Raw genomic sequence first — 26,456 nt, forward strand, 5'->3', positions numbered from 1 at the left:
CCAGCCCCTCTCCCAGAATATCCAGCTGCCTGTGAAACCCACAGAGAAGAGTTCCCCAGCCTGAGTCAAAAGAGAAACTTCGTGGAGGGGAGAGGCCAGAAGCTGAACCCAAAGGGGCGAGGTTTCAGGACTCAGTCATTCCCTCCTGCGTCCAAAGGCTGCGCTCCCAGCCGCCAGGAGAGAAAAGTCGGTGCGTCCTGGGTGCACGGGGACCCCTCGGCCCTCCGGGGTGCGCGCCCAGGCACCCCGCTTTATTATCTCGGGGGAGAACGGGGCGGGGGCGGAGGGGCCAGGGCTAAGGAGAGCTGGTACGTCTTTAAACTTCTGCCGGCTGCTTAGTCCCAGCCCCTTCGCTTGGGTGTGTCCTCCCTCGCTCCCTCCCTCTTAGGTCACTCTCTCAACCCTCGAATAAAAACTGCACCCAACTTCCGAGGCGCCCTTATTGCCAGCCGGACCCCAGCCTCCGACAGGTTCGGGCGCCCTGCTTGCCCCGTGCTCCGCCGGCCCCCGCCCAGCGCCCGGCCCCTCCGGCTCCACTCCGCTCGCTCGGTCGGTCGCTCCGACGCCATGGACACGTTTTGGTGGCGCGCAGCCTGGGGACTCTGCCTCGTGCAGCTGAGCCTGGCGCAGATCGGTGAGTGCCCGCCCGGACGGGAGGGAGTGGCCCGGACCCAGCCGTGCGGGCTCCGTTGGCCCTGGGGGGTCGGGGTCAAATGGGCGGTGAGCGGCTGGGATTTGGCGAAGGAGGACCGGGCGAGGATTTGCGCTAAGCTCTTGGAGAGCCTGTCGGTGGGAAGCACCGTTTTGTGGAACGGCGAAGAGAAAGAGCGCAGAAAAGTTGGCGCTGTTTGGGCAGCAGGCTGTTGGCGCGCGGTTTGGGGTGGGGTGGTTGGAGCCGGTGGAGCACAAGGCAGAAAGGAGCTGTACTCCTGGGTGCGCGCAGCCTGTGTCTGGACTAACAGACTCCTGTGCCCAAGGGCGCTTGAAGCCAGGCTGCGCAGGGCAGGGACAGGGGCTGGGGTAGGGACAGGGGTGTTGGCGAGGTGGCCATAGAGGTGGGCACTGTTGCCATGTGTGAGGGTTGGTGGCAACAAGCTTTCCAGAAGGGGGTCCCGCGTTCCTGTGGCTCTCCCTTTTCACCTAGGTTCTAAAGCTCTTACAGTTGGCTCCAGTCACGAACAATTTTAACGCTTGTGGGAACTTGAACCTTCTCTGTGACAAGGTTCTGGGTCGCCACGAGGTGCCAGCCTGGGGCAGGGAGTGTGAGTAGGATAGGCAGTGACTCGGCCAGCTGCTCCATCCTGGCAACCTCCTGCAGGCTGCCAATCAGTTAGGGGAAATCCAGACAGTCATGTGGCTCCCAATGGGTGCCTGGCAGCCTCGGAGCAGGACAGGGAAGCAGTCTCCTGGGTGGCATCAGGGATCCTCGAGCCGGTATCCCATCCCCACAGGGTCGGTGCCTCTCAGGGGCTGTCGAGGGGGTGGCTGCGTGTGAGGTATTCTGGCAAGGCTGAACTCCCAGCATTCCTTTTCTTTGTCTTTATATGTACAGATAATTACATGGCTGATTTGCTTATCGCTAGCAAAATTAATTTTTCTTTTAAGAAGTGCCAGATGGGTCATTAAGACAGCTCAACCTATGGTTAATTCTACTCAGCAAGTGTTTATTAAACCCAGCTCTGGGGGTACCAGGAAAGTAAGAGACTCAGTCCTACCGGGATACTTTAGACTGAGGATAAGTAAGGGTCTAGGATTTAGATTCCTGAATCAGAAAAATAATAATTAATAATAATAATTAACAGTAATCACAATGGCAGCACCAGCCACCATTTACTATACATTTGGGCTGGGCCAGGCACTGTGCTAAATTCTTTACATGCGTTATCTCGTTTTACCCTCAACGATGGCCCACTGAGAAGTGTCCTGTCGTTAGCCCTGTTTTGCAGGAGGGCAACAAACCGAAGCTCAGAGAGGTTAAGTGACTTGTCTGTGTTCACACAGTCAGAAGACTGCTGGTTCTGTGAACCAAGCTTCTTTGCCTGTTGCTTAGTTAGCACTGGTTAAGCGGCATGTATGACATGGACAAACTCAGAAAGGATTTTGTGGAAGGAGGTGGTGGACCAGAGGCTTTAGAGGAGGCTTTCAAAGGGGAACTGGAGCTCCAAGGATCTCTTGAAAGGCAGAAAGACTTGGGATGGGAGAGAGGAGGGAAAGATTTCAGGGAGAGCTGTGAGCCTGGCCTCAGGGAAGAGGAACCAGGCTGGTGTCTCTCTCTCTCTCTCGCCTATAGGGAAGTCCATTTATATGTTACCTCCCTGGGGCATCTTCTGCTTTGCTTCTGAGGATTCTGACTCCTGACTCCTTCCATCCTGTAGCCCAAATTCTTCTAAAGGGCCCCATCCCCCGATATTTGGTACTGTCCTGACCCTTGAAGTTCCTGCCTTCCCCCTAGATGGGCAGGCTTACTCCTGCTCTGGGTTTCCGTGGTCTCTTTGGGCAGCGTCATTTGGAGGAAGCGCAAAAAAATGCCAGTAGCAATAGCTGTCTGGGCCCAGGCTTTCATGCGCTTATCAAGCTATTTGGAAGGAACTGAGGCTTGGAAAGGAGATGTGACTTAACAGTGGGCTCGGGCTGGGCCGGCAGAGACAGGAAGGACAAAGAGGAGGCGGGGAGACTCTTCTGGTGCCCCACCAGCAAAGGCGGTGGGCTCCGGAGGACAATGTGGACATTTCGGCAAGTGGCAAGGATTTGGGGAGGAAGAAGGGGTTTGATCTTCATGCTGAAAAGCAAGAAGTAGAGACATGGCCAAATACAGTTAAGCAGCATTGGACCCAAACTCTAAGTTGGAGAACAGATATGTTGAACCAGGTTTCACACATGGAAGGAAGAAAGTAGCCCTGGGTAAAGAGCAGTGAAGTGAGCCTTCTGTACCTGTCTGCCTCCTGTCCTCTGTGGGTGAGAGGTCCTTGCTAGAGAATTGTGCCCCTGGTGTTTAGAAAGAGGGGTGCAGCTAAGAGCTCTGGGGCTTTGGGGCTGGCTGGCACCACTCTGATCCCTCTGAGCATTAGAGACCCCTCTTTCTGGGAGTTAAACTTTTGGCTGTGTTTTCCTGGGTGAAGCAGCAGCAAAGCCAACCTCCATTACCCCTGAGGTTGGTTAGCATCAGTTAATTCAGTTGCTCCCCAAATACACAATGGACATCTTCCTTCCTGCAAAGGCACAGTGCCAAGTAGGTGTGTTTGAGTCTTGCAGCCAGTAGAAAAAGTTTCCGTTCTTTTTCCAGTTTGGCCCACGCAATTTGGAGAGGCTGCTGGGCAGTGTGAAATTCTTAGTTTATGACAGAACCCTTTCCACTCATTCAAGAAATATTTCTTGACTCACTATTGTAGACTCAGAGATGGGGACTCCAAGAATCATTTAGAAAAACCCTTTCTTTTTCCCAAGGAGGAAACAGATCCCCCAAAGAGAGAAAGGTGACTTCCCCTCTCTCAGGCTGAGTGTTAGCACAGGACACTTTCCAAACCTCAGGTCTCTGAAATACCTTAATCCTCCAGGTCTGAGCCCCACCTCCACTACTTACAGTGGGTGGGGAATGTGTGGTCTACAGAGGTAGCAACACACCTTAAATTGCTGTCTTTAAACGCTCAATACAATTTTATATTTTCCTCGACAATATATCCAGTTTGAGTTTAATGTAAGAATAAAGATGATAAATTTCTTTTTTATCGAGCCTCTGAACTGTCCAGTGTCTCCTGGAGTGTTGCTGGATCCCTCTCAGTTAGCAGCATCCCAGCTTGAAAAGCCTGACACTCGGTTCCTCTACGAAGTAGGGACCTAAATCTGCAGGAAATACCATTTACTGAGCACTGACCCTGGTGGTTCAGTGGTAAAGAATCCGCCAGCAAGGCAAGAGACGCAGGAGATGTGGGTTCAATCTCTGGCTCAGAAAGATCCCCTGGAGGGGGAAATGTCAACCCACTCCAGTATTGTTGCCTGGAAAATCCCATGGACAGAGGAGCCTGGAGGGCTTCACAGTTCATGGGGTCACAAAGAGTCGGACGCAACTGAGCACACACGCACACAACTTCATACGAGGCATTCAGCCATGGGCTTTGAACAGGTTATCCAATATAAGCTTCGCAACAGCCCTGTGTATGTTTAGCAATCTTTTCATTCCATTTTCCAGATAAAGAAGTTGAGAGGCTCAGGGAGATGGAATGACTTGCCCGAGGACACACAGCTAGTATGAGTGATGGAGTTGGGGTCCTCTGTTGTCCCACATCCTCTGTGTTAGCCTCCAGCGCCTGTGTTCCTTTGATTCGGTATTTCCCTCTGGAGGACTCTGGAAATTGTGTGAGGCCAGCAAACATGAAGCCTGGGATGAGTGACTTTCCTCTTCCCCGGCAGGCTGAGAACTCTTGGCTGCCCTGCTCTGCCCTGGCCTGTCTCTCTCCAGTCCTGGCCACAGCTGTCGAGAGATGCCAACCTAGCTATTTGTTACTAAAATAAGTAAATTCCCTTATCAGAGTCCAGCTGCCCTTCTAGACATGCTCTCATTTGCAGGCTTGGAAAAAAGGGAGAGGCTGTTCCTTGTCTAAGAGACAAGTCAGGGCAAGGCTTTCTGCCTGGAAACAAAAAAAAGGGTGGGGGGGCTTGCAGAGGCTCTGACCCTGCAAGCATTCTAGGTGCAATGGCCCAGGAAGCCCCCTTGTTACATGCTCAGTGGAAACCCTCAGCGGTTAGCAGCTTGTGTGTGCCCCAGTGAGGGGGAGTGTCGAGGACCCTGGTGATGGGCTGATACGGTTCTCTAGAAAAGGCAAGGATCTTGAACGGAACATCGGTGTTGGGTGTGAGGTGACACGTGGCCACTCAAGTGAGATTTCAGCTTGGCCTTGAGTGTCAGACGGTTCCAGGTGAAGAGGAGGTTGTGGGAGGGAAGCGGGCCTCCCCCGGCCACCCATCCTGGCTGGGATGGGGGCTGAGTTACAGGCTACTCTTGTCTTTCCCTCCATTTTAGTTGACTCCACCAAGAGACTGAAAGGGAAGTGGGTCTTGTGAAAGAATGAACTGAAGCAGGTGGCAAATCCCGCCAGACCAAGTGGAGTTCTCAAAGGGGATCTTTTCTGCTTCAGAGAGAATGTCTGAGGGGTTGCACAGCCAGATGCTGATGACTCAATTTCCTTTGTGTCTTTGCTTCAGTGGGAAACACACCAGTGTTCTCTAGACTCGCCAGGGGAGGCTGATGCCTCCAACCTTAAATTGGAACGCCACTCTTAATCCCTTAGCAAGTTGATATTTTTCTTAAAAAGTGTGCTCCCTCGAAGCTGCCCAGCAAGGATTTGGGAAGCCAGCCCGATCTGCCAGAGTGTTTTCTTAAGTGTGTGGTTGTGGGATCTGGCTTGGCATGGACACAGCAGTTGGGAACTCTGGATTTTCCAGGAGGGTCAGGATTTCAAACATGCATATATTCTACCAGTTGAAGTCCAATGTATATTTTGACTTAATATAGATTTTTTTTCTACAAAGAACTGCATGACTTTGTGTGGTTAGAAGTCAGAAACTTGCATGGATTTTCGCATAAGTGAAAATCAAATCTCCACAGCTCATGAATCAGCCTAATTAAATTACTATCCAATTAAATTGCTATCTGGTTCAGAAAATTTATACTTTGGAGAGGAACATTTGTGCCCCTCTGCTCTCTCTTTCTTGATCATCCCAATATGTGAAGCCCCAAGAAAAATGACATACTGGGTTTTTGCTTGCTAGGTGTGGACATATACATGGTGGGTGTGCCCATAGGTGTGTAAGTATCTGATCGCATGTGTCTACCCATAATGTGGTATTGCTGGTCAGTCGTTAAGTTTGTATAAGGTGTCTTGGGAGAGCAGGACTGTATCCAAGAACCTTAAGGTTCTACATGGGAACACCTTACCAAGGAGTGACAGCCTGCCCAACTAGGACCACAAGACTGACAGCCTTGCCGAGCTAAGGCACAGCCAGGAGGCCTGGGGGACTCAGTGATGGGGAAGAAGAGGGGGCTGTGTGCACAAGAGAAGATTTGAGCATCTGAAGAAGCGGTAATAAGCCCAGGCCGTGTGTATTTCTGTTGCCCTGCCATTCATTTACCCACTCTTGAGCAAGTTCATTAACTGGGCAATATATCCAGCAAAAGCTCACACACTTGCTGCCCATTTGGTGCACCAAGCAGTCTTGAGAACTCATGGTCTACAGGGCACAGTCCTCGCTCTCAAGTAGCTTGTGGTCGAGTGGACGGTTTCCTGGATAGCAGCTGATGGTGCATCTCTGGTATATTCACACTCTAGATTCTGAAAGTGCACGCCTGCCACCGCCACCACCCCGCCCCCTGGCCAGGTGTGACAGCCTATATAGCCTCCAGACATGGCCAAACGGGGGGGTGGTGATAAAGTCACCCCCAGCTGAGAATCCCTGGCGTCACTGAATGGTGGCCAACCTCGTCTCTGACAAGGAGATATCTGGTCTCCATAGGTCCCCAGTTAATTAGCCTAAAAACTGCACAGGGAAATTAAGATCAATAAGCATATTTATTTTCTGGGGCCAAGAGGTGCTCATGACTTTCACACTTCTCATTGGCGGAAAACCCCAGACCAGATAGATCTTCTCTTATCTCTCTTCTGCAGTGTTGTGGGGGGCCCCCCTGACATCAGGGATGGAATCGCATTCATTTTTGTAGTCTCAGAACCCAGTCCTGGCCCATATTTGTTATCTGTTACTGTGGAACTGAAATGAATATTTAGAATATAGAAATTACTACATCCAGGTATATGAAGACATGCTGCACAGTCTACCTAAGATGCAGAGGCCTCTATCTGTACATAATAGTGGTGATGGGGACTGCCTCCAGGACAAGGCTGAGATGAGCGCTTGGCTGGACAGTGGCCCACCACAGGACTCGTTTTTGGTCTGCCCAAGTAGGGAGATCACCCATCTATTTGCGGCTTTGGTGGCTGCTTGCCGTGACTGGGGACGTCTGTCTAAGGACAGGATGACTCACTTCTTGGGCCAAGGAGGGAGTGGGAGTTAGGCCGGATGATGACACCCAGTCCCATATTGAAACCTCAAAATAAAACACTCTTGGGCAGTGGCCCACTTGGAACGCTGGCTTATTTTGGAGATGCTAATCTGATGCTGGACTTCTTGGGTGAGAGACCCACACTCTCCCTCCAACACTGCCCCCTTCCAATTTCTGGAAGGTGTTAGCAGCTGGCAGAGAAGTGGAAGAACTTCCCAGAAGATCCTTGCCTTCTCTGTGGGACTCCTGCAGCTACTAAAGGTCTTCAGCAAAGCCTGACGTCTGATGTGGAGGCCAACGGTGCTTTGTCTCCATGGAGCTTGCCACGTGTGACGCTGACCACAAATGGGGCAGGTCCTGCCTACCCATGGCTCATCCACCCCGTGAAACTTGGGGGCAGGATGAAGGGTGAGTGTCAGGGGGGTCCAGAACCTCACAAACCCAGATCTCCCTGAGTTTGGGGGTGCATCGGCTGCCTGGGTGTGTCCTCTTGAGGCAAGAGTCTCTCCTAAGAACAAGTGTGGGCAGATAGGTCCCAGGTGGGTGGGGAAGGGCTGAGTCACCAAGGAGGTGATTTGCAAAACCTAGGTCCCCAAAATCTTTCCCGAGTCTTCAGTTTTTGAGAGTGAATGTTAAGTGCAAAATTCTAGGGAGAGAGAGAATTCACAGAGACCAGTAATTTTGAGACTTTGCCATGGTGTCATGGTGAGTCTCCTTGAGCTGTGCCTGAAAGTTCATCTTTCTAACCCTCAACCTTTCTGGAGAATTAGAGCTCTTGTACATTTCGTGTTTGTTTCTTTGCAGTCAGTTGTATATATTGGAGATACTGTCACTACTGTTGGTAATAATAGCAAACACGGAGTCCTGACCACATGCTGACATCATCCTGTTGTTCCCTCTACTAACATGTTTAATCCATGCACTAACCTTAGGAAGGCGTGCTCGTATTATCCCTCTTTTACATATGAGAAAACAGAGGCATAGAGAATTTGAATAACTTGCCCAAGGCCACGGAGTAAGCAGTAGAGCTGGGTTTCAAGTCCAGGTGGTCTAGCTACAGGGTTCATGTCCTTGCTGACCGCATTGCTCTGCCTTCCTTAGTATATCAAGACATCAGGGTGTCCAGAAACCCAAACAGTGATACCTGCTAGTATGCTTACTGGTTGTCTTCATACCTGCTAGTACACTGCTGGGCAGGATCATAACATCCACAGAGCTGGATTTGCTCTCCGTTTATGTGCATGATGTCAGAGGAGGGGGCTGGAGCTGCAAATATGAAGGAGAAAGAAGTTGTCATGGAAACGTCTTCCCATTCCTACTCTGTGCGGCTCATTCATTCCAGTTCCTGGATAGAAGGTCTGCTTACTTCCATATGGGATGTGGAGTGGGGGAAGTTGAGGAAGGAGTAGGATTCAGGGGGTGGTGAACCGAGTCATTTGTTCAGTATCACTTCATACTTGTTCCCTGGATGGTGGATGAACGCTGCTGACTGATGGCTCCGTCGTCTAGGACCTTGGCTCATGACAGGATAAAGTTGGGAGAGGAGCCAGTCGAACAGCAGTGAAAACGTTTGCCCTCAGCTTAAGGGTCCTTAATGCCAGGACCTTCTCTACCAGCTCGAATTGGAGACAGAAGGATAGACTCTGAGAGCGAAGAGTGTCAGGCAGCAGGCCATGCTCACCCTGGGCACATGAAATCGGGCCAAAACTAGACATTTACTCTGCCCTTCTTCCCAGCTCCAGTGCAGACCTGTGGCTTGGCTGCTGTTTGGCCCAGCAGGTAGCCTTTGCATGGGAGAGGGCACGTAGCATTTCTTCTGGGTGCTCTCCCAGAAAGGGGGAAGCCAAGGCCCCTGAGACCTCCAACTCAGCCTGTAGGTAGGCAGCTGGGCCTTTGGCCCGGGAGCAGCGACTCCTCACAGAACCCCGTCTGTTTCAATTTCAGTACATCTCTTTGCACTTGAGTAGGTCTGCAATGCCTTCTAGAAGAAACCACACATCAATAGTGGATCTAGGCAGCATCTTGTACTTCCTCTCTCAGAGAGAACCCACCAGGATATTAGAGTGGGGATGATAAGGCCTCTTCACAAGTGTTGACCATTATGGAACTTGAGATGCCAGGGAGAAAGGAACAATTCCATGCAGCTCAGACCTGGTCTCTTGCCTCTGGCTTGGAAGATCATTTCTATCCAGGCCCCTGGCTCCAAAAGTATCAAATGGCATAAATACTGTATGCCAGTTACGAATGTTGCCATTGTTGCATGTGTCCAGTTCATGAAACAGATTCCAACAGAGCTGAGCATCATCTTATAGTCTATAGCAGACCAGCTGACGTCACTGAGTCAGCCCCTCAGCCACCAGCGAGTTTCAGGGCCACACTTCCCTACAAGGGGAGGACAAGGGTGTAGGTACCCACAAGAAAGCTGGTCACATAGACATAAAGCAGAGTTTGGAGAGACAAGTAATACTGCCATAGAAATCTCCTGCCCAGAACTTCATCTTTGTAGTGGATTCTCTGTGATAGAATTAGTTATCTTCCCAAGGTCAACCTTAGAGGTCAGACTCATCCCTCTAGACCAGCAGTCCCCAACCTTTTGGGCACCAGGAGCCAGTCTTATGGGCAGCAATTTTTCCATGGACAGGGCGGGAGATGGTTTTAGTTTTACCCACTGCTCACCTCCTGCTGTGCAGCCTGGTTCCTAACAGGCTGCAGACCAAAACTGGTCCATGGCCCGGGGGTTGGAGACCTTTGCTCTAGACTTCCTCAAGTGACTTTTGCTTTGCCCTTTTGTCTACTAGTTGTCTCTCCCTGATGATTCATGAAAAGCCCACGAGCATATTTCTATCTAAAAAATTCAAAGGATGCTGCTGAGCTATATTATGGCCTCTGTTCTCTTTCACAGGTGAGTCTGTAAGCTCCTTAGGGAAAAGCTTCTGTTTTATGTACATTATGTACGATTTTGTATCCTTGAGGTTCCCATCTGTCAGTTTCTCAGTTATAGTAGACCTTCAATAAATGCTGGACTGAATGAATGAAAGTTCTAGATTTGGCTAGCAAAGCCATCTTTATCATTTACCTTTTGTGATTTTCATAGGTTCTGGCTAATGTTTTTTCATCTTTTTAAATCTTTCTGATATACAGAAACCTGTTATTTTTTTTCTCGTGCTTCCTATACTGATCCTCACATCTCCTTGACATCATTTTACTCTGCATTCGCTCTAATTTGAGTGTGTCTTTCTTCGAGTTTGACGTATCAGGCAAACCAGGAGAAGTTTAGAGCTCACTGGGTTTTGTCCATAGACCAAGGATCTTAATTTCCTAGAGGTCTGTCTGCCTCTCAGCCCCAACACTGCCAAATCTAACCTCACGCAGAACCCAAGCCTCAAAATCATGTTCCAGTGACACTTAGAGAAAAGAGGTGGGCTTCTTGGTCACTATGTTAAAAGGAAAAAAGGGAGGAGTTCTTTCTTTCAGTGATTTAAAGACCTCTGTACTGAACCAGCTGTTCCGTGTGGTAGGATGGGAATGAGAAGGTTGGCTTTGGAGGAGGGCTGTGTGGAAGGAGGAGGGGCTGTGGAACAGGTTGATTCTCCTCCCGGCCCCATTGGAGCAGCGTGAGCCCCAGTGGCTGCACACATTAAGCGTCTAGGACAATGTTCAGTACCCAGTGTCCGGAGCTCGGGTCTAGCACACAGAAGGCGCCTCAAGTATAGAAATGCCTGTAATTCTTCAGCACCTCTCTGTAACTGATTGACTGTGATTCAGAGCCAATCATTTTACGCCAATTTGCCTCCAATTTTCCATGTGTCAGATGAGACAGCAGGCTTCTAGTTGATCTGTGCAGTCCTTTCCCAGCCTCACATTCTGTAAGCCCACCATTCTGCAGGCCCATGAACACCTAAGCCTCATGAAAGTTAATGCAAGGAATAACACGCTATGATACAGTCCCTTCCCCGCCCCCACAACTGCCCCCCAACGCACAAAAGTGATGCCTGGTTTGTGTTAAATACCAGAAGTGAATTATTAGTCCATACCAGAAACAACAAGCATATGGACCGAGTTACACTAAATGCCAGTTGGCTGGATGGACTCCTGGGCCAAGGTGCTCTGCTCAGAGGACTCCTCCAGATCCTTCTGGCCCTCTGCGGGTGAGCAGATGAAGTCTAAGCCAGAGAAGTTAGCAACAGATGTCAGTCCCACGGCTAAAACTGCCCAAAGTCAGTCCTGGGATTAGCCACAGGATCCAGATGCAATAGGGCTTCCCTTGTGGCTCAGCTGGTAAGGGACCCACCTGCAGAAGACCTGGGTTCAGTCCCTGGGTTGGGAAGATTCCCTGGAGAAAGGAACGGCTACTTACTCTGATATTCTGGCCTGGAGAATTCCATGGACTGTATAGTCCATGGGGTCTCAAAGAATCGGACATGACTGAGCGACTTTCACTTCATTTCCAGATGCAATATTCTTTGAACAAACATTGCTTCAAGAGGCTAAAGAAGTCAACCCCTGAAGAAGAGAAAAGATTGTGTCCTTCACTCTCAAAGCTCCATGAACACATTGGATTTCTCAGCTTTCCTCAAGGGATCCCTGTAACATGTTGGTGCAAAATGAACCACAGTATTCAGCCAAAGCAGTGCTTAGAGGATGAGCTGTAGCATCCTAGGGAAAAGAACTAGGATTGCCATGGGAATCTGAAAACAAAACAAAGAAATATATATATACCAAGGTGGTACAGATAGTCTTTTGAGATGGTGAGTTGCTTCTTCTATGGAGAAACTTCCACACTCCTACTAAGATATTTATTTCTTTTCTGTGGAACCAGAGAAACTCTTCCTGCTCAGTGAGGGCAGGATGTGGGGAAGGACGTTAGAAAGACTACATTACTTAGGAGTTTGTCCAGGTGATAAGTTGGGTTTTCCTGGCGTCTTAGATGGTAAAGAATCTGCCTGCAATGCAGGAGACCCAGGTTCGATCCCTGGGTTGGGAAGATCCCCTAGAGAAGGAAATGGCAGCCCGCTCCAGTATTCTTGCATGGAGAATTCCATGGACGCAGGAGCCTGGCAGGCTACAGTCTATGGAGTCTCAGAGAGTCAGACATGACTGAGTGACTAACCCTTCACTTCAAGGTGGTAAGTCAGAGACTAAATGCTCTGTTGGGATTCTGCTCTTCTATCGGTCACTGAAAACCCTGGTCAGATCAGAGTGCATCCTGGGTGCGTCCTGTGTCATATCCATCTAGAATCCACTGACCAGAAGATGAAATACTTCTGAATGGATTCAGTTCTCCTATCATTGACATTGTTCTCAGTAATTGCTGGGTATGGTCCAGTCATCTGTATCTCCAGTCAGTCCCCCAGACACTGCCTTCTAGGAGAAGTGAGAACCACATGTGGCCAGCGGAGGCTCGGCATTTTTCCATTTTAGTTACAGCATGACTGTGGGCAAGGTTCTTTATTAGTTGCCTCTGTTTCTCTGGGTGTAAAATGGGGATAAACCCACTGATTCAAGAAATGCACAAAAAACTATTATGTGATTGTCTTTGTGGAAAGAAGTGAGGGAAGTAGATCTAGTTTCTGTCCTCAGAGAATTTACTGTTTGGTGAAAGAAGAACTAAACAAGTGAAGAAAGTATGTAAGAGAGCAGACATTTCTGTGTTGGCAATTGTGTAGGATGGTTTCACGGAAGCAGTAAAATTTTAGGATGAATTGAGTGTGAGTAAGATGAACAGAGAAAGGAGAGCGACTCAGGAAAGCATAAAGAATGAACTGAAAGTTTAAAGTTGGGGAAATAAGTATGACTTGATTGGGGTCAGTAAGGGGCTCCATGCCCTTTAATTAAGAGACACCATGTTGAAGAACAGTGAAGGATGAGGTTGGACAGATTCCAAGTGATCAAGTGGCACCATCTATGAGATTCCATTCCAGAGACTTAGAAGTTCTCATGACACCCTCTTTAGACAGTGCTAGACAGAGTTCAGAAAAAGGTTAGCTCCAATGTTGGAGCTAACTTTGGCAACTTCTGGCAATTAAAGAGAATCGCAAACAGGCTCTACAGCAGGGCAGCAATAGCAAACAGATTTCAGCTCCTGTATCGTTTCCCATTGACTACTCAAGGCTGCCTGAGAGGCTGTGCTAAGAAGTCAGACCTTGGCTCAGCCACAAAGATTGCATGCGTGTGTGCTAAGTCGCTTCATTCATGTCTGACTCTCTTTGCAACCCTATGGACTGCAGTCCAGCAGGCTCCTCTGACCATGGAATTTATGGACTGCAGCCCACCAGGCTCCTCTCTCCATGGAATTTTCCAGGCAAGAATATTGGTGGTGGTGGTTTAGTCGCTAAGTCAGGCCCGACTCTTGTGACCCCATGGACTGTAGCCTGCCAGGCTCCTCTGTCCATGGGATTTCCTCAGCAAGAATCCTGTAGTGGGTTGCCGTTTCCTTCTCCAGGGGATCTTCCCGACCCAGGGATCGAACCTGGGTCTCCTGCATTGCAGGCTGACTCTACCTTCCCGGCACAGAGATCAAACCCACGTCTCGTATGTCTCCTGCATTGACACTGGGTTCTGTACCACTAGCGCCATCTGGAAGTCCACAGAGAGTGCTGTGGTCAATTAATGATGTCTGTTATGGGCGCAGTATGGAGGATTTGACCCTCCTGTATCACACAGACATCACCACAGTAGAGCAGCAGGCTTTTCTGGTGTACCTTTCTGATAGTGTGTGTAACGCTGGGAGTTTAGCCCACTTAATCTGGTTAAATAGCCATACCATAGACTCAGTCTCCTTCCAGAATGGTATAAATGCAGCCTCTTTCCCAGAGGAGTTTGGTCCCCTGAGCCTTCTCTCCTGATTCATTCACATTCTGTTTTCCCATCAACCCTAGTGAAGTAAGGTGCTCGGAGCCAGGAATCTCCCCTGAACAAGGCCCAGACCTCGTGGCCAAGGGTAGCTTCTCGCATCAACTTCTTCATTTGTAAACTGAGAAGACGAAAATGATTCCTCAGCCATGGGGATGATAGGAGGCATAGCTAACTCATGTTACTTAAAGCCTTTGAAGATGAAAGGGGTATATGTGCATGTTAATTACAACTTTTATCAGCCCTGGAGCCTCTGCATTCTCAGCTGCCACGGGGGGCTCTTCCTTGCCTCCCAGATACAAACAGTAGTAACATTCCATAGGCTGGCCCCGCTGGAGCATCCAAGTCGAGAAGGCTGGATTCTGAACTCTGGCTGGTCAGCCCACTCTGAGCAGCTCCAGTTTTCCCCTGTTCATCCCCAAGGGAAAAAAGCAAGCTCACTGTCTGGGTAGCTAAGATAAGGTAGAACCAGGGGATAAACAAAGGCTCCATCAGGAGTCTATTGGAAATAGCCCCTGGGTGAGATTAGGACACTGCTCTAATTCCCACCGTGTCAAAGCCTAATTGTGTGACCCTGGGCTGCTGGCTTTATCTGTCTAATGTTTCAGTACGCTGTGTGAAATGGCGTGGGGGTAATAATCCATCTGCCTCTCCTAGACCTCTCCACCTTTACCTGCTGGTGTAAAAGTGTTTCGTGCTGGTAGGCAGAAACTTGTGATGTTAGAATAGAAACTACAAGGTTCTGTTATTACCTGAAGTCACTTTCACCTTTATCTCTGTCTCCTGTTGCTGGTTGACCCCAGTCATTGAAATTGTAGTCTTCGGAATGCTCTCCTACGTGCTGCCCTCCTCTCCAGGGCAGCGCTTATCTAGGGCCCTTGGTATGTGCTCAAGTTCTTGATCCTGCCGTTTCCGGAGGCGGGCAGACACAGCCAGCCTGCAGGGGATGGCGGTGCCCTGCCAAGTTGTGTCACAATACCCCTACTGCAGTGACTCAATAAAAGTGCTGGAGGCAAATGAGGGAGGGTTTTCAGAGTCTTTGCTAGGGCTTAGAAGGTGCAAGGCTGAGCTGCATCCTATAGCAGCACTGAATTATGGATCCAAAGACAGAAAAGCGGAGAAAGGGCCCTAAGTGAGAAGTTTTCAGGATCTGGTGACACAAAGCCAATGATGATGGCATGTCAGGATGGGGAAAGGTGCTGGAAGATACAGTCCACCTATTTCTTTTGGATGACTATGGGAAGGCCATCTCGAAGACTGCACATGACTTGCCCAAGGTCACACAGCCAGCTGGAGTCAAAACTCTGGTTTCTGACCCTCCATCCAGTACCCTTTCCATTTCATCCTTTGAGATGATAGGAGAGGGCACTAAACAGGAGGACACGTGGCTGACCAGGGCCGGAAGATTTGGAGGGACAGAGAGGAAGAGAAAATAGGCCTGGGCTTGGGTTTTGTGTGTGCGTGTGTGACACAGTGGGAAATAGGGCAGGTGTTTATACTCTGCTGGGCCCTCACTGCTCTCAGATCTGGTTTCCTATGTAGCACCTTGTGCACGCATACTTGGTGTTTGTTTTGATCCTTTATGACTCAATGAGCCTTTGGAAATCAGAAGGCCCAGCATCGCCTGGCCTGGCTCTTACCTAGCCTCTCTGAGCAGTCAGTGGTTTTCAAACGGTGCATTTGTTTACTCAACATGTATTTACTGAATACCAATATATGCCAGGCACTCTGCCAGGCACTAGGAATACAATCTTAAACAAGAGAGGCACAGTTTCTGCTGTGATGGGACTTATGCTCAAGCTGGGAAGACGCTGTAAACAACTCATTACCCCCTTGTTTAATTACACTTGTGGTCAGAGCTCAGAAGGAAAAGTACAGGAGCTTGTGAGAGCATGTAACAGGGAGACTGCGCCTGATTGAGAGCATCAGAGAAGACTTGTCAATGAATAGCAGTGAGTGTGTTTGCAGGATCCCTGCAGCTCCATGTGGGGGCGTGGGGGTGGGGCCACGTGTTGGACTCCTCAGTCCCACCAGCTCTCAAGTCCAGGGGACATTTTGGTAGGTGAGGTCAGAGCTCCTCATCACAACTCTAGCCACAGCGGCTCCTGTTCTGGCTGCCTCACATAGGGTCCAATGAATAAGAGGGCCAAAACCTCAAGGTTTTATTCCTCAAAATTCTGAAAGCAATAGGTTTGTCCTCCCTGCCCTGCAATAGGCAGTGGTGGGAAGAGAACCATGAGAACCTCCAAGTTGACTCAAACTTTTAGAAGCACATGTTGGGGCAATGAAGGAACCCAAACCCTGGGAGGCAGAAAGTATCATTTTTCCATGGGAGAAAAATTCATAATTTACATAGGTATCTTGAACATTAAGCTTTGGTTTAGGGTCAAATTTGGTCCATTTTATTGGAAGTTTCTTGGTCTTGTTTTGAACACTTTGGTGGCAAGAGTTTGAGGCCAGGGTCTGATTGATGTGTCCCTAGGGGGTGGTTTGTAGGATGACTTCCAGCAGCCATACAGGTGCATTGACTGGGTCCAGGCAGGAGGAGCAGGCAAGAGCCCTAGGATTCAGATGTCCAACTATTTGTCTACAAAGGCCTCATTTTTTTTTTTATCTCTTTGTTGGTGGTAAATACTTGGAGATGACCAGAGTGGACTCTATCAGGAGGGTGAGATAGATGTGGTAAGGAGGAGAGTGAGATAGATGTGGTAAGGAAAAAACAAAAACAACCCCCCCCCCCCCCACAAAGCATCACTGAGAATGCTTTCAGGTAAAAGCCCAGGTGGCACAGTGATAAAGAATCCGCTTGACAATGCAGGAGATGCAGGTTCAATCTGTAGGTCAGGAAGATCCCCTGGAGTAGGAAATTGCAACCCATTCCAGTATTCTTGCCTGGAAAATTCCATGGACAGCGGAGTCTGGAGGGCTACAGTCCATGGGCTGCAAAGAGTCGGACATGTGCACACACACGTGCACAGTGCTAATAGTATTTATCAGTTAGCCATCCAGATGGTCAGTTATAAACAGCTGTGTCTTCTAAACAAGAGCACATTCAGGTTATTCCCCCTCCCAGTGATGGTGATGGCATCCTTTTCCTTTTGTTCAGATGTGCTTTCTTGGGTTGGAGAGATAAGGATGGAGTTATAGCTATCATGATTGAACAAAAGCCACAGCCCATCTATGGATCAAACCATGATGTGTCAGTCCCATGTAATTGCTATCTGTCACATGTTTCTTGGTATATCCACGTCAGTGCATGTCAGCTGGTATCACTGTAAGTAACAGAATGATCAACCCTCATAAATTGTTATCTAGCACAGCAAGAAGTATGGAAACAGGATGATTCCAGAAGCTCAATGATGTTATCAAAGATCAGTTTTCTTCCAGCTTTCCAGTCTGCCCCTCAGAGTGTCTTCTTATAGTTTAGCCTCCTTCATGGTCCCAAGTTGACTCTCACAGTTCCAGGCATCCTATGGAAAAACAAAACAAAAAGCAGTGTCTACCACCAGAAGAAGGAATACTTATTCATAAATATCTCTTCTAAAAAAAAATGGAAGGATGGCTTTTCCAGAAGTCCTTAATTGACTTCCCTTGGAGAAGGAAATGGCAACCCACTCCAGTACTCTTGCCTGGAAAATCCCATGGATGGAGGAGCCTGGTGGGCTACAGTCCATGGAGTCTCAAGGAGTCGGACATGACTGAGCGACTTCACTTTACTTCTCACTGGAAGAATGGGGTGCCATTCCCCGGGAGATCCACACTAACCTGATCACTGGAAAGGAGAACTCTGACCACAGTGCTCGACTTAGACCAGTCATGATCCACCCAAATGAGTTAGGAGTTGGTGGCCTCGTCTTCAATTAGAAGAATTTTATTGCATGGTAACAATGTCTCTTATAATCAATAAGGCTCTAAGGGAGTCGACACAGCTGGTAGAGTTTGATTTGCAATTCTATGTAGGCAAAAGAAAAAAGGCAAGTTCTTGTGTTTTCTAAGTCACACCCTCATGCTTCTCCCGGGAAGACACACCTCACTGACAAGAGTTCACATGGGGGACACACTGCAGTTGGAGGCTTGGATGGTCTGGGTTTATACTCAATCATGATAGCTATAACTTTATCTTTTTCTCTCTCCAATAAAAGCATATCAGGAAATAACCTTAAATCTGTTTTAATTTGCAAGAAATAGTCCATCTTTTGCACACTTGAGCACTTTACTATTAGAAACTCATCATTGCAGCTCATCTCAGCGCTGCTGGAGCTGCACTTTGCTGAGGACCATGGGTCTGTAGTGATCCATTTAAAAAGAATTACTGCGACCTTGGAAGAGCATCTCTTCCTGTAAATTATGAGATGATGACCCCCAAGGGAGAAGGCCGGCTTCCCTTTTCAAAAACTACACTCCTGGAGTGTTTTAATGTGTGTGACGCGTGTTCAGCTCCATTATCTAATCCAGCACTCACATCAACTTCCCGGTTAGCATCATTACACTCCTGTAGAGGAGAGGCATTTAATGACTTTCCCAGGATCACAGAATTAATGCAGATTCAGGATTTGCAGCCTAACTTCTCCACTCTCAGAGTTGATGTTCCTGCAACCACGCCGTGTTGACTCCCCATGGATCAGACTTGCTTCAGGGAAACTAAATTAACTATTGAATTTTGTATGAATAATTGCTCTTTCATAAGCAGAAAAACTCTTTCCAAATATTAATAGTTTCTCTGAGTCCAAAGCTCAAGGGCCCAACATCTTAACATTTTGATTAGTCCAAAGATGGACAGGTGGGTTTTCTGGGCCAGTGTCCTGCCTTCATGCAGTGTGCTCATGAATCTAACAGCATGGAGGGAAACTCAGAATTAAAAAATTTTTTTTCCATTCCTTTTTATCACTTAAGTATCATTAAAGGATTTGTAAGGACTGAATCCAGGGAAGAGAAACCCAGGGGATGTTTAACGTGGACCTCAAGAATGTGATGGTTTCTGACACAGGAAGGGGGCCTTGCTTCTCAAAATCTAATGATGAAAGAGCGAGAGGAAATGGATTCTATCAAACTGAAATGATTTACGCTTTATTATGAGGTGAATTTCCTGACTTTGAGGCCTGCTGACCCTGGCCCGCTAGTTCCCTGTCTGTCCTTCAGTTCTCAGCTGAAATGACAGTGCCTCAGGAAGGCATCTCTTGGGGACAGCAGAGGCCTTGGGAGGAAAGGCTTCCCTTTAAAGGGCAAGCGTTCAGCACCCTGCACTTCTGTTACAACATTTATTGTGCTGTGTTGTTGCTTTGTTGAGTGTTTGTCTTCTTCCCTGGACTATAGTCTATGTCGGGGCAATGGCTTGCTGACCTTTTTCAATGCCCTGGTCTCTCAGTGCCTAGCACAGTGCCCATGGGGGCACTGGATAAAACCTTGTTGAATGAATAGACTTGGAATTGGTCTTCTCTTTTCTGAAGGCCTATATCCACTTTATTGTTTGGTTGGATTTGTGTGATTGTGGCTTACCCTGGTAGATTCAGTCTGTGATGTCCAAATTCAGTTAAAAAAAAAAAACTTTACATATGTATGTATCCATGTATCTATTATGTATCTGTCCGTTCGTCCATCCATGTATCTATCATATATGTCTATCATCTGTATCTGTTGGTGTATGTACCTATCTATCCATGTATGTATCATCTATCTATTTATTGGAGTAAGAGACAAACTTGCTTAGAAAGCAAATGAGGGTCAGCAAACAGACCACATCTTTTCTGCCCCCTCTCTGTGACTGTGCATCACCCCAACTGCCATTCCTCTTGGCTGTCATCACCTAGATATAGTCTCTTGCATGGTTTTCTGCAAAGGCACCAAACAGAGGCTGAATATGTGCAATGTTCAGGATGGCTGTGAAAGACGAGGAGGAAACATGTTCTGCTGAGGGAGAGAAGAGATGAGGAAGGTTTGGGGAGGCAAGCCTTGGCTATTCTAGATTCTTCTTACTGGGGACAGAGGGTGGGGCTCCCCATGGCTCTCTTTTGAAACTTGTTTGGGGGGCAGCTCTGTTTCCTTACATAAAAGCATCATCAGATAATCTCCAGCCTTCCTTAAAGACTGTTTCTCAGGGTAGAGGAAAGGTATCCTATTATCTGTTTGAGCTTCCTGTTATTTGTATTGCCCGGAAAGCTAAAGTCAACATCTACTTCTGTATTCTGCATTGTGTGCATTGTTAAAACCTTTGGAAAACTCATCCGGTTTCTTCTCCAGATGAGCTTCCCAGACTCTATCGAAGACATTTAGAAACAGGCATCTCTTCAAATAGGCCATCAGAAAATAGTCTCTCAAAGTCAGGTTCTCTGTCTTCTTCTAAAGGCTACATTAGAGAATGTTTACTCGTCATCCTTGTAGTTAGTAGGACTGACTGTCAGCTCAGCCTCTGGGCTAAGCACCGAGGTCAGGGATTCATGAGTGGGATCTGAGTCTGGTATCCCACTCTCAGAAAGCACTGTGGGTCCTGGAGTTCAATCTGGGTTTGAGTCCTGCATGCATGCCGAGTTGCGTTAGTCGTGTCCAACTCTTTGCAATCCTGTGGACTGTAGCCCACTAGTCTTCTCTGTCCAAGGGGTTCTCCAGGCGAGAATACTGGAGTGGGTTGCCGTGCCCTCTTCCAGGGGATCTTCCCAACCCAGGATCAAACCTGCATCTCCTGTGGCTCCTGCATAGCAGGCAGAATCTTGACCCCTGAGCCACCCGGAAGCCTGGGTTCGAGTCCTGCCCCTCATCAATTATGTGGCAATTGACAACACTCTGAAGCTCAGTTTTCTTATCTTTAAGGCAGAGTAATAATACCTAGGTGCAGGATTGTGTAAGGACTACCAGATCGTGTGTGGAATAACTGACAGGAAGCAAGCATCCTCAGTGTCATCAGTGTAGTATTAGACCCGGAACCTCTCCCTTCCTCATTCAGCCCAAATTTGTTCCTGCTGCACTTGAGAAATGCTTCCAGCTGCCTTTGGAAGATGTTCATTCCATTTCTGGGCAAATATTAGTCAATAAGATCTCATTTAATTTGGTGGGGAGGGGACACCAGAGTGCTGACACCCACGTGCTTACTGGAACAACTGTTGCCAGGCAGACACGGCAGCCGGGGATGTTCCGGGAAGCTTGGCTATTGCAGAAGCTGGTGAAAGCGAGTCGGCCGACGCGCTCCAGGCCTGTCTTTACTTGCTCGATGACAGGCAGTCTCCGGGGCTGCTTGTCTCAGCAGGATCTGCCTCTTCCTGCCTTCAGTGCTGACAGTTGGCATGAGACTGGAGGAGGAGATGGTATTTCCCTCCCTCTTGGGGAGAAGCGCTCCTTTACAGTGCTATTTCCTGGTCTCAGAGTGTAGAAAGACCCTTAGGGGCAATTTAATGCAGTAGCCTCCTTCTCATTCTGGAAATTTTGAAGTTCCTCAGGGTCCACTTCTTCCCCCAGAAGCCCAGGCTTGGAATTTCCTGGTTGTGGAGGGGCTGGGGCTGGCTGACCAGCTTTTGAATACATGAAGTGCCCACCCCTCAATCATATTGGGATGTTCAATCCTCTTATCTCCCCCAAATACTTTAATTACCTTTAACTGCTTAGTTCTGTTCTCCTCTAAAGAAAGGAAGATCCGGCCCCTCCCAGCCGCGCCTCAGAAGTGACTAAAACTTTGCCTCTTTTAATAGGAGTGTACGGCTTTGTGTCACGTTCTCATCTTGCTTTTAGTTTCTTAAGAGTGTGGTTGCAGACTGCTGTTTGGGCTGAAACAAGACTATCAAAACACAAACAGTTGTTCGTAGTGTTAATACGTTATAAATCAGAACCCAGGGGTCCCCTTGACATCTGGGAGAGCTGGGGCTGGTCATGCAAGATGTTTTTTTTTTTTTTTTTAATCTTCCTGTGGGAGAAGGAAAAAGATTGACATTTACTGAACACTTGTTATGAACCAAACTCAACGCTGATGCTTTCCCGTGAGTTTATTATCTAAGTCCCATAAACCTCTCTTTGAGGTTTGCAGCAAATATCCATTCAGTAAAATGAATGACTGCATTTCCTCAGAGCCATTTTATAGGCTGAGAAACTGAGACTCATAAAGATGAAGTAACTTGCCCAAGAAGTCTCTGCTCTCATGTGGTGGGGCTGGAATTCCATCTTCTTCTAATACCACACCAACGTTCCCACTCAGTCTTATGGGGCCCATCCTATCCTCCCCATCTCCAGAACCGGAGGCCTTAAAGCTTCAAGGCGTCTCCTTTTCCTGAGAATCTGGGTTTTTCTGGCTCCTTGAAAATGAATGGTCTTGAAACAATTTAGTACTACTGAGAGTCATCTTTGGGAAAACAGGTGGAGCGAACCTCCCTCTTCGCTCTCTGCACTGGCAGCGGGACCTGCGAGACCACCAGAGATCAGGGAGTCAATCAAGAGTGGGCGTCTCGACTTCCAGGGGTGCAGGTGGGATCTGCTCAAAAGCATCTCACTGGAGGATTGTCTCACAACTGAAGAATGGTCTGAGTTGGCCCGCGGTGCTGAAATTTGCTACAGGGAGCACTGGGGCTGTTCGTAATAAGTTAGGAGCAGTCTCTCTAAGGGAATCCGCGATCCTGCTGTGCTTCTCTTAATTGAAACCATTCTCTCCCTCTGACTTCAATGGGGCAGGTTCTAGTCTCTGTGGGCCGGAAGGCGTTTAGTTGCTGTAATCGGAGAGCAGGATGCTGGTAACACTCTTGTTTTGTCTATTATTTCTTTTTGTTGGCCGCTCCAGCCTGCTTGACGCAGCCATCACACCACCGCCGCCTTGATTCCAGAGGGAAATACCACAACCCTGCAGGCAAGAGGGAGCCACTCAGGTTTGGAGAACAAGTTTAAAAGAAACATAGACTTGTCCTTCTACAGGCAGAGCATTAGGTTGGCCAAAGGACCTAGAGACTACCAAAACCAACTTCTTCCTGGGGCTGATAAAGAAACTGAAGCCTTACTGATGAGTACTGATGGCTTATTAGTAAGAAGTCACACTCCAGATCCCAGGTCACTGGACTCTAATGTATTTCCCACAAAACTAAAGAAACATCTATTGGGCCCCCATACTATGAATCAGACATCGCAGATACAAAGATGAACAAGGAATGGTCCTAATGGAACCCATTTTGATTCTATGGGTTAGTATCACTTGAGGCAGACTTCTTCCAAGAATAGTGTTTTATAAATAGCGTCTGTCTATCCATCTATCCATTCATCTATCTGACGATTTCTTCCTTTCTTTCTGTTTTTCCCTCTTTCTTCTTCCTTTCCTTCCTATCTGTCAATTGCACATTCTGTATAGAGTGGGGACTTGTGTATCCGAGTAATTAAGCTCCTGACTCCTAACTGGGAGTTTTGAGTGGCTGTTACCGATGATACAGTGAATGGCTGGCCAGTTTATCAAGAATTGTCAGAGCATGAGGCTCTTAGCCTTAAATACGCTTTAATCCTTGAGATGACTGTCTAATATTAATCAAATCCCAGCCACCTTACTAAGCATCAGGTACTTTGCCACCTGTTTCGAGCGCACGTCTTCGTTTACACTTAAAAGCACCCATGAGGGAGTTACTGCCTTTTCTTTACTAAGGAAGAAATGAGGCTGAGAGGTTAAGAAAACACGGTGTGCCCAACATTCCACAGGACCCCAAGCTGGGCTTTTGACTCAAGTCTCTCTAATGTGAAAGACTATGAGCTTGGCTGCTGTACCATCTTACAAACACCATGGGGGTGATTGCTCCATCACCTTAGTAACTGTAAACTCCGAGAGGCTGAAGATGCTGGGAGATTCTTGAAAGCCTTCAGGGCTGGTGCGTGGACTTAGCACAGTTGCAGTCTGATGGGCTGCTCTGTCATGCTGATTTGCCTCCTTCAAGTTCAGGCAAAGACCCAGAATGGGTGTCTGCAGCCCACTTCCATCAACTCTGTACCCAGCTTATGGCTGAAGTGGACACCGAAGCGGGCTCATTCAGTTGCCGTGGCCTTTGCCTTCCAAGTCTCCCATGTTTATCCTAAGCCCGCATTCTAGGGACATCTCGTCATGGACCCTGGAAGGCAAAGATGAATTCCAAATATGATTTAATCTCTCTGTTTGTGTGTAGGTATTTTCTTTTGTCAGGTATCTGATCTCACCAAGAGCCCCATAATAAATAAGGAAAATATACCCAACAGCTTCATAAAAGAGTGGGCCTCAGACCACACAGACTGCCAGAAGAGGCAGCCTGTTTATCTTTTATTTTTGTGTAGTACTATCACCACCCCACACTGCCTTATTTATATTCTCAGCATTTCCCTGTATGACTGTCTTGTTTCCCCACGCTAGTGCGTAAGCTCTTTTAGGGCAGGGACCTTGTCTGTCCTCAGCTGCCAGGGTCGTATCTTCTAGAAGGGGCTTTGAATGTATGCCTTGCACCATGCCCTAGGGAGACCAATAGTGAGCTGAGAGGCACAGATTTCATAGGAAGAGTTCTTGTCATCCTCATCCTAGAGCTTCTAGGATGCCCCTCAGATGTCCATGGTGAAAAGAGTTTAGGCCTTCACCCAGGTGTGGTCTCTTTCCGTGTCCAGTGACCATTTATTTGAAGGAAAATCCAGATCTCATTTTCTTTGACAGCTTGGCAGAAGGGTCATTTGTAACCTTCTCTATTTCCAAGCCTCCTGGCTTTTTTGTGTGGCCATGTTCCTTAAGAGCAGGAAGTTATGTTTGGCCCACTCCGGCGACGCATGAAATGGTAAAGATTTTGGTCCAAACTCTGTGGCTTGAGTCGGATTTAAAAGCTTGTCAGGAATGAGTTCTCTGGAGCCTGGCATTTGCAATCTGGCATCTGTGGTTACAGATGAGATTTCAGAGATTGAAAGCTCAGGAAGAGGTGTGAATTACAAGCTCTTAGCTCACAGGGCAATTGGAACTCTACTGATCCTAGAAACCTCCTGGCCCAGATTTTTAAAAATATCCCCATGATCCAGCGTCTCCCTTTGTAGGGTTTGAAAAATTTGTATTAATCTTTTTTTTTTTTTTTTGTAAATTCTTTTTCCCGAACTTTTTTTTGATTGGAGTGTAATTTCTTTACAATGTTGTGTTAGTTTCTGTTGTACAACTAAGTGAATTAGTTACATGTATACATATATTCCCTCCCTCTTGGACTTCCCTCTGCCCTCCCCCTGCCAATCCCAACCATCTAGGTCATCACAGAGCACAGAGCTGAGCTCCTTGTGTTACACAGAAGCTTCCCAACAGCTATCTATTTTACACATGGTAGTGTATATATGCGGAGAAGGCAATGGCAGCCCACTCCAGTACTCTTGCCTGGAAAATCCCATGGATGGAGGAGCCTGGTGGGCTGCCATCTCTGGGGTCACACAGAGTCAGACACGACTGAAGCGACTTAGCAGCAGCAGCAGCCGTGTATATATGTCGATTCTAATCTCTCAGTTCATCCTTTTCTTCCCTTCTCTGTGTCCATATATCCGTTCTGTATGTCTGCGTCTCTATTCCTGCCTTGCAAATAGGTTCATTGGTACCATTTCTTTCTAGATTCCACATACATGTATTAATATATGATATTTGTTTTTATCTTTCTGACTTACTTCACTCTATATGACAGATTCCAGGTCCATCCACATCTCTACAAAGGACTCAATTTTGTTCCTTTTTATGGCTGAGTAATATTCCAAAAGCATCTGGAGAATGAATAATGGTCAGGTTCTTGAACTGCAAAGGAGACTGTGATTCACATGGGTGTGTACACACCGCTCTTCACTTTAGCATCTGATAGAGGGAGAGAGAGAGAAACATAATCTATGAGAAGAGAGAATGACTGAGTCACAAAAACACGACCTGATGATTTCCAAGCCCTCCTAATTCAAAATCGGTGGAAATCTAGAATTCTCCTTGGTCACTTTGATACTTGTTGTTATAAATACATGCTTTTGTTGCTGCATCAGTTCACTACCGTTGTTTGAAGAGAAAAGGGGCGACCTAAAGGCCTGGTTCTTGTTCTATCTCAATCCATGTAAAGGTGCCAGGCTGCCTGACCCCTTAACAGTGCAAACTTGGACAAATTATTTTCTTCTTTTTGGATATCATAAGAGTCTGTATTCCAAGTACCAAAATTCAAAAATAAGAAAAACAGGTAAAATGTCAACAATTAAATATTAAAGTGCCAATTAATTAAATGTTTAATTTGACATAATTAACTTATAGAGGCAACTTACATTTAATTATACAAATAAATGAATAGGAAAAGAACAAGTTTCTTAACCTCTCTAAACTGTAGTTTTCGTATCTGTAATAAGGTCTGATCAATAATAGTCCTTATATCATACATTTGTTGTGGGAATTAAATGAGACAATCAGTGTGAAGCACTTAGCACACAGTAGGTGCTCCATTCTTGGTAATATGGCAGAGAAGCCCAGCCAGAGGTCCAGCAGTAGGACCTGTCCCAACCACACCCAACAGGGTCCTTGCATTTCCAGCCCCCAGTGTGAGAGTCTTTGTGCCCCAAGCAGAGGCATGTGGCTTTGGTGAACATCTGAACTAACTCATGT

At 47.6% G+C, this 26,456-nt stretch overlaps 1 protein-coding gene and 2 long non-coding RNA genes across 13 annotated transcripts in view; 2 read left to right on the forward strand and 1 right to left on the reverse strand.

The window, feature by feature from the left end:
• Window positions 1–396: 396 nt before the first annotated feature.
• The window catches only part of CD44 (CD44 molecule (IN blood group)), an 87,869-nt gene continuing 61,809 nt past the window's right edge, over window positions 397–26,456 (forward strand). For 2 of the 11 annotated variants that reach the window (XM_019975397.2, XM_019975398.2), the window contains exon 1: window positions 397–634. In XM_019975397.2, coding sequence (XP_019830956.2) covers window positions 568–634 — 67 coding nt within the window. In that variant the 5' untranslated portion in view covers window positions 397–567. The remainder of the gene's footprint in view (window positions 635–26,456) is intronic. The other 9 variants (XM_070804032.1, XM_019975399.2, XM_070804034.1 and 6 more) reach the window with 7 other exon arrangements.
• Window positions 6,266–14,894, reverse strand: LOC139187358 (uncharacterized). Its single transcript, XR_011570911.1, has 3 exons — window positions 14,656–14,894; window positions 8,227–8,317; window positions 6,266–6,759 (listed from the first exon to the last, which is right to left on the reverse strand). It is a non-coding gene; the product is annotated as an uncharacterized lncRNA (long non-coding RNA).
• Window positions 6,758–24,951, forward strand: LOC139187357 (uncharacterized). The gene is made up of 2 exons (XR_011570910.1): window positions 6,758–9,953; window positions 11,503–24,951. It is a non-coding gene; the product is annotated as an uncharacterized lncRNA (long non-coding RNA).

This window comes from Bos indicus, chromosome 15, assembly GCF_029378745.1.
Source record: "Bos indicus isolate NIAB-ARS_2022 breed Sahiwal x Tharparkar chromosome 15, NIAB-ARS_B.indTharparkar_mat_pri_1.0, whole genome shotgun sequence".
In the NCBI taxonomy this organism is placed as follows: Eukaryota; Metazoa; Chordata; class Mammalia; order Artiodactyla; family Bovidae; genus Bos; species Bos indicus.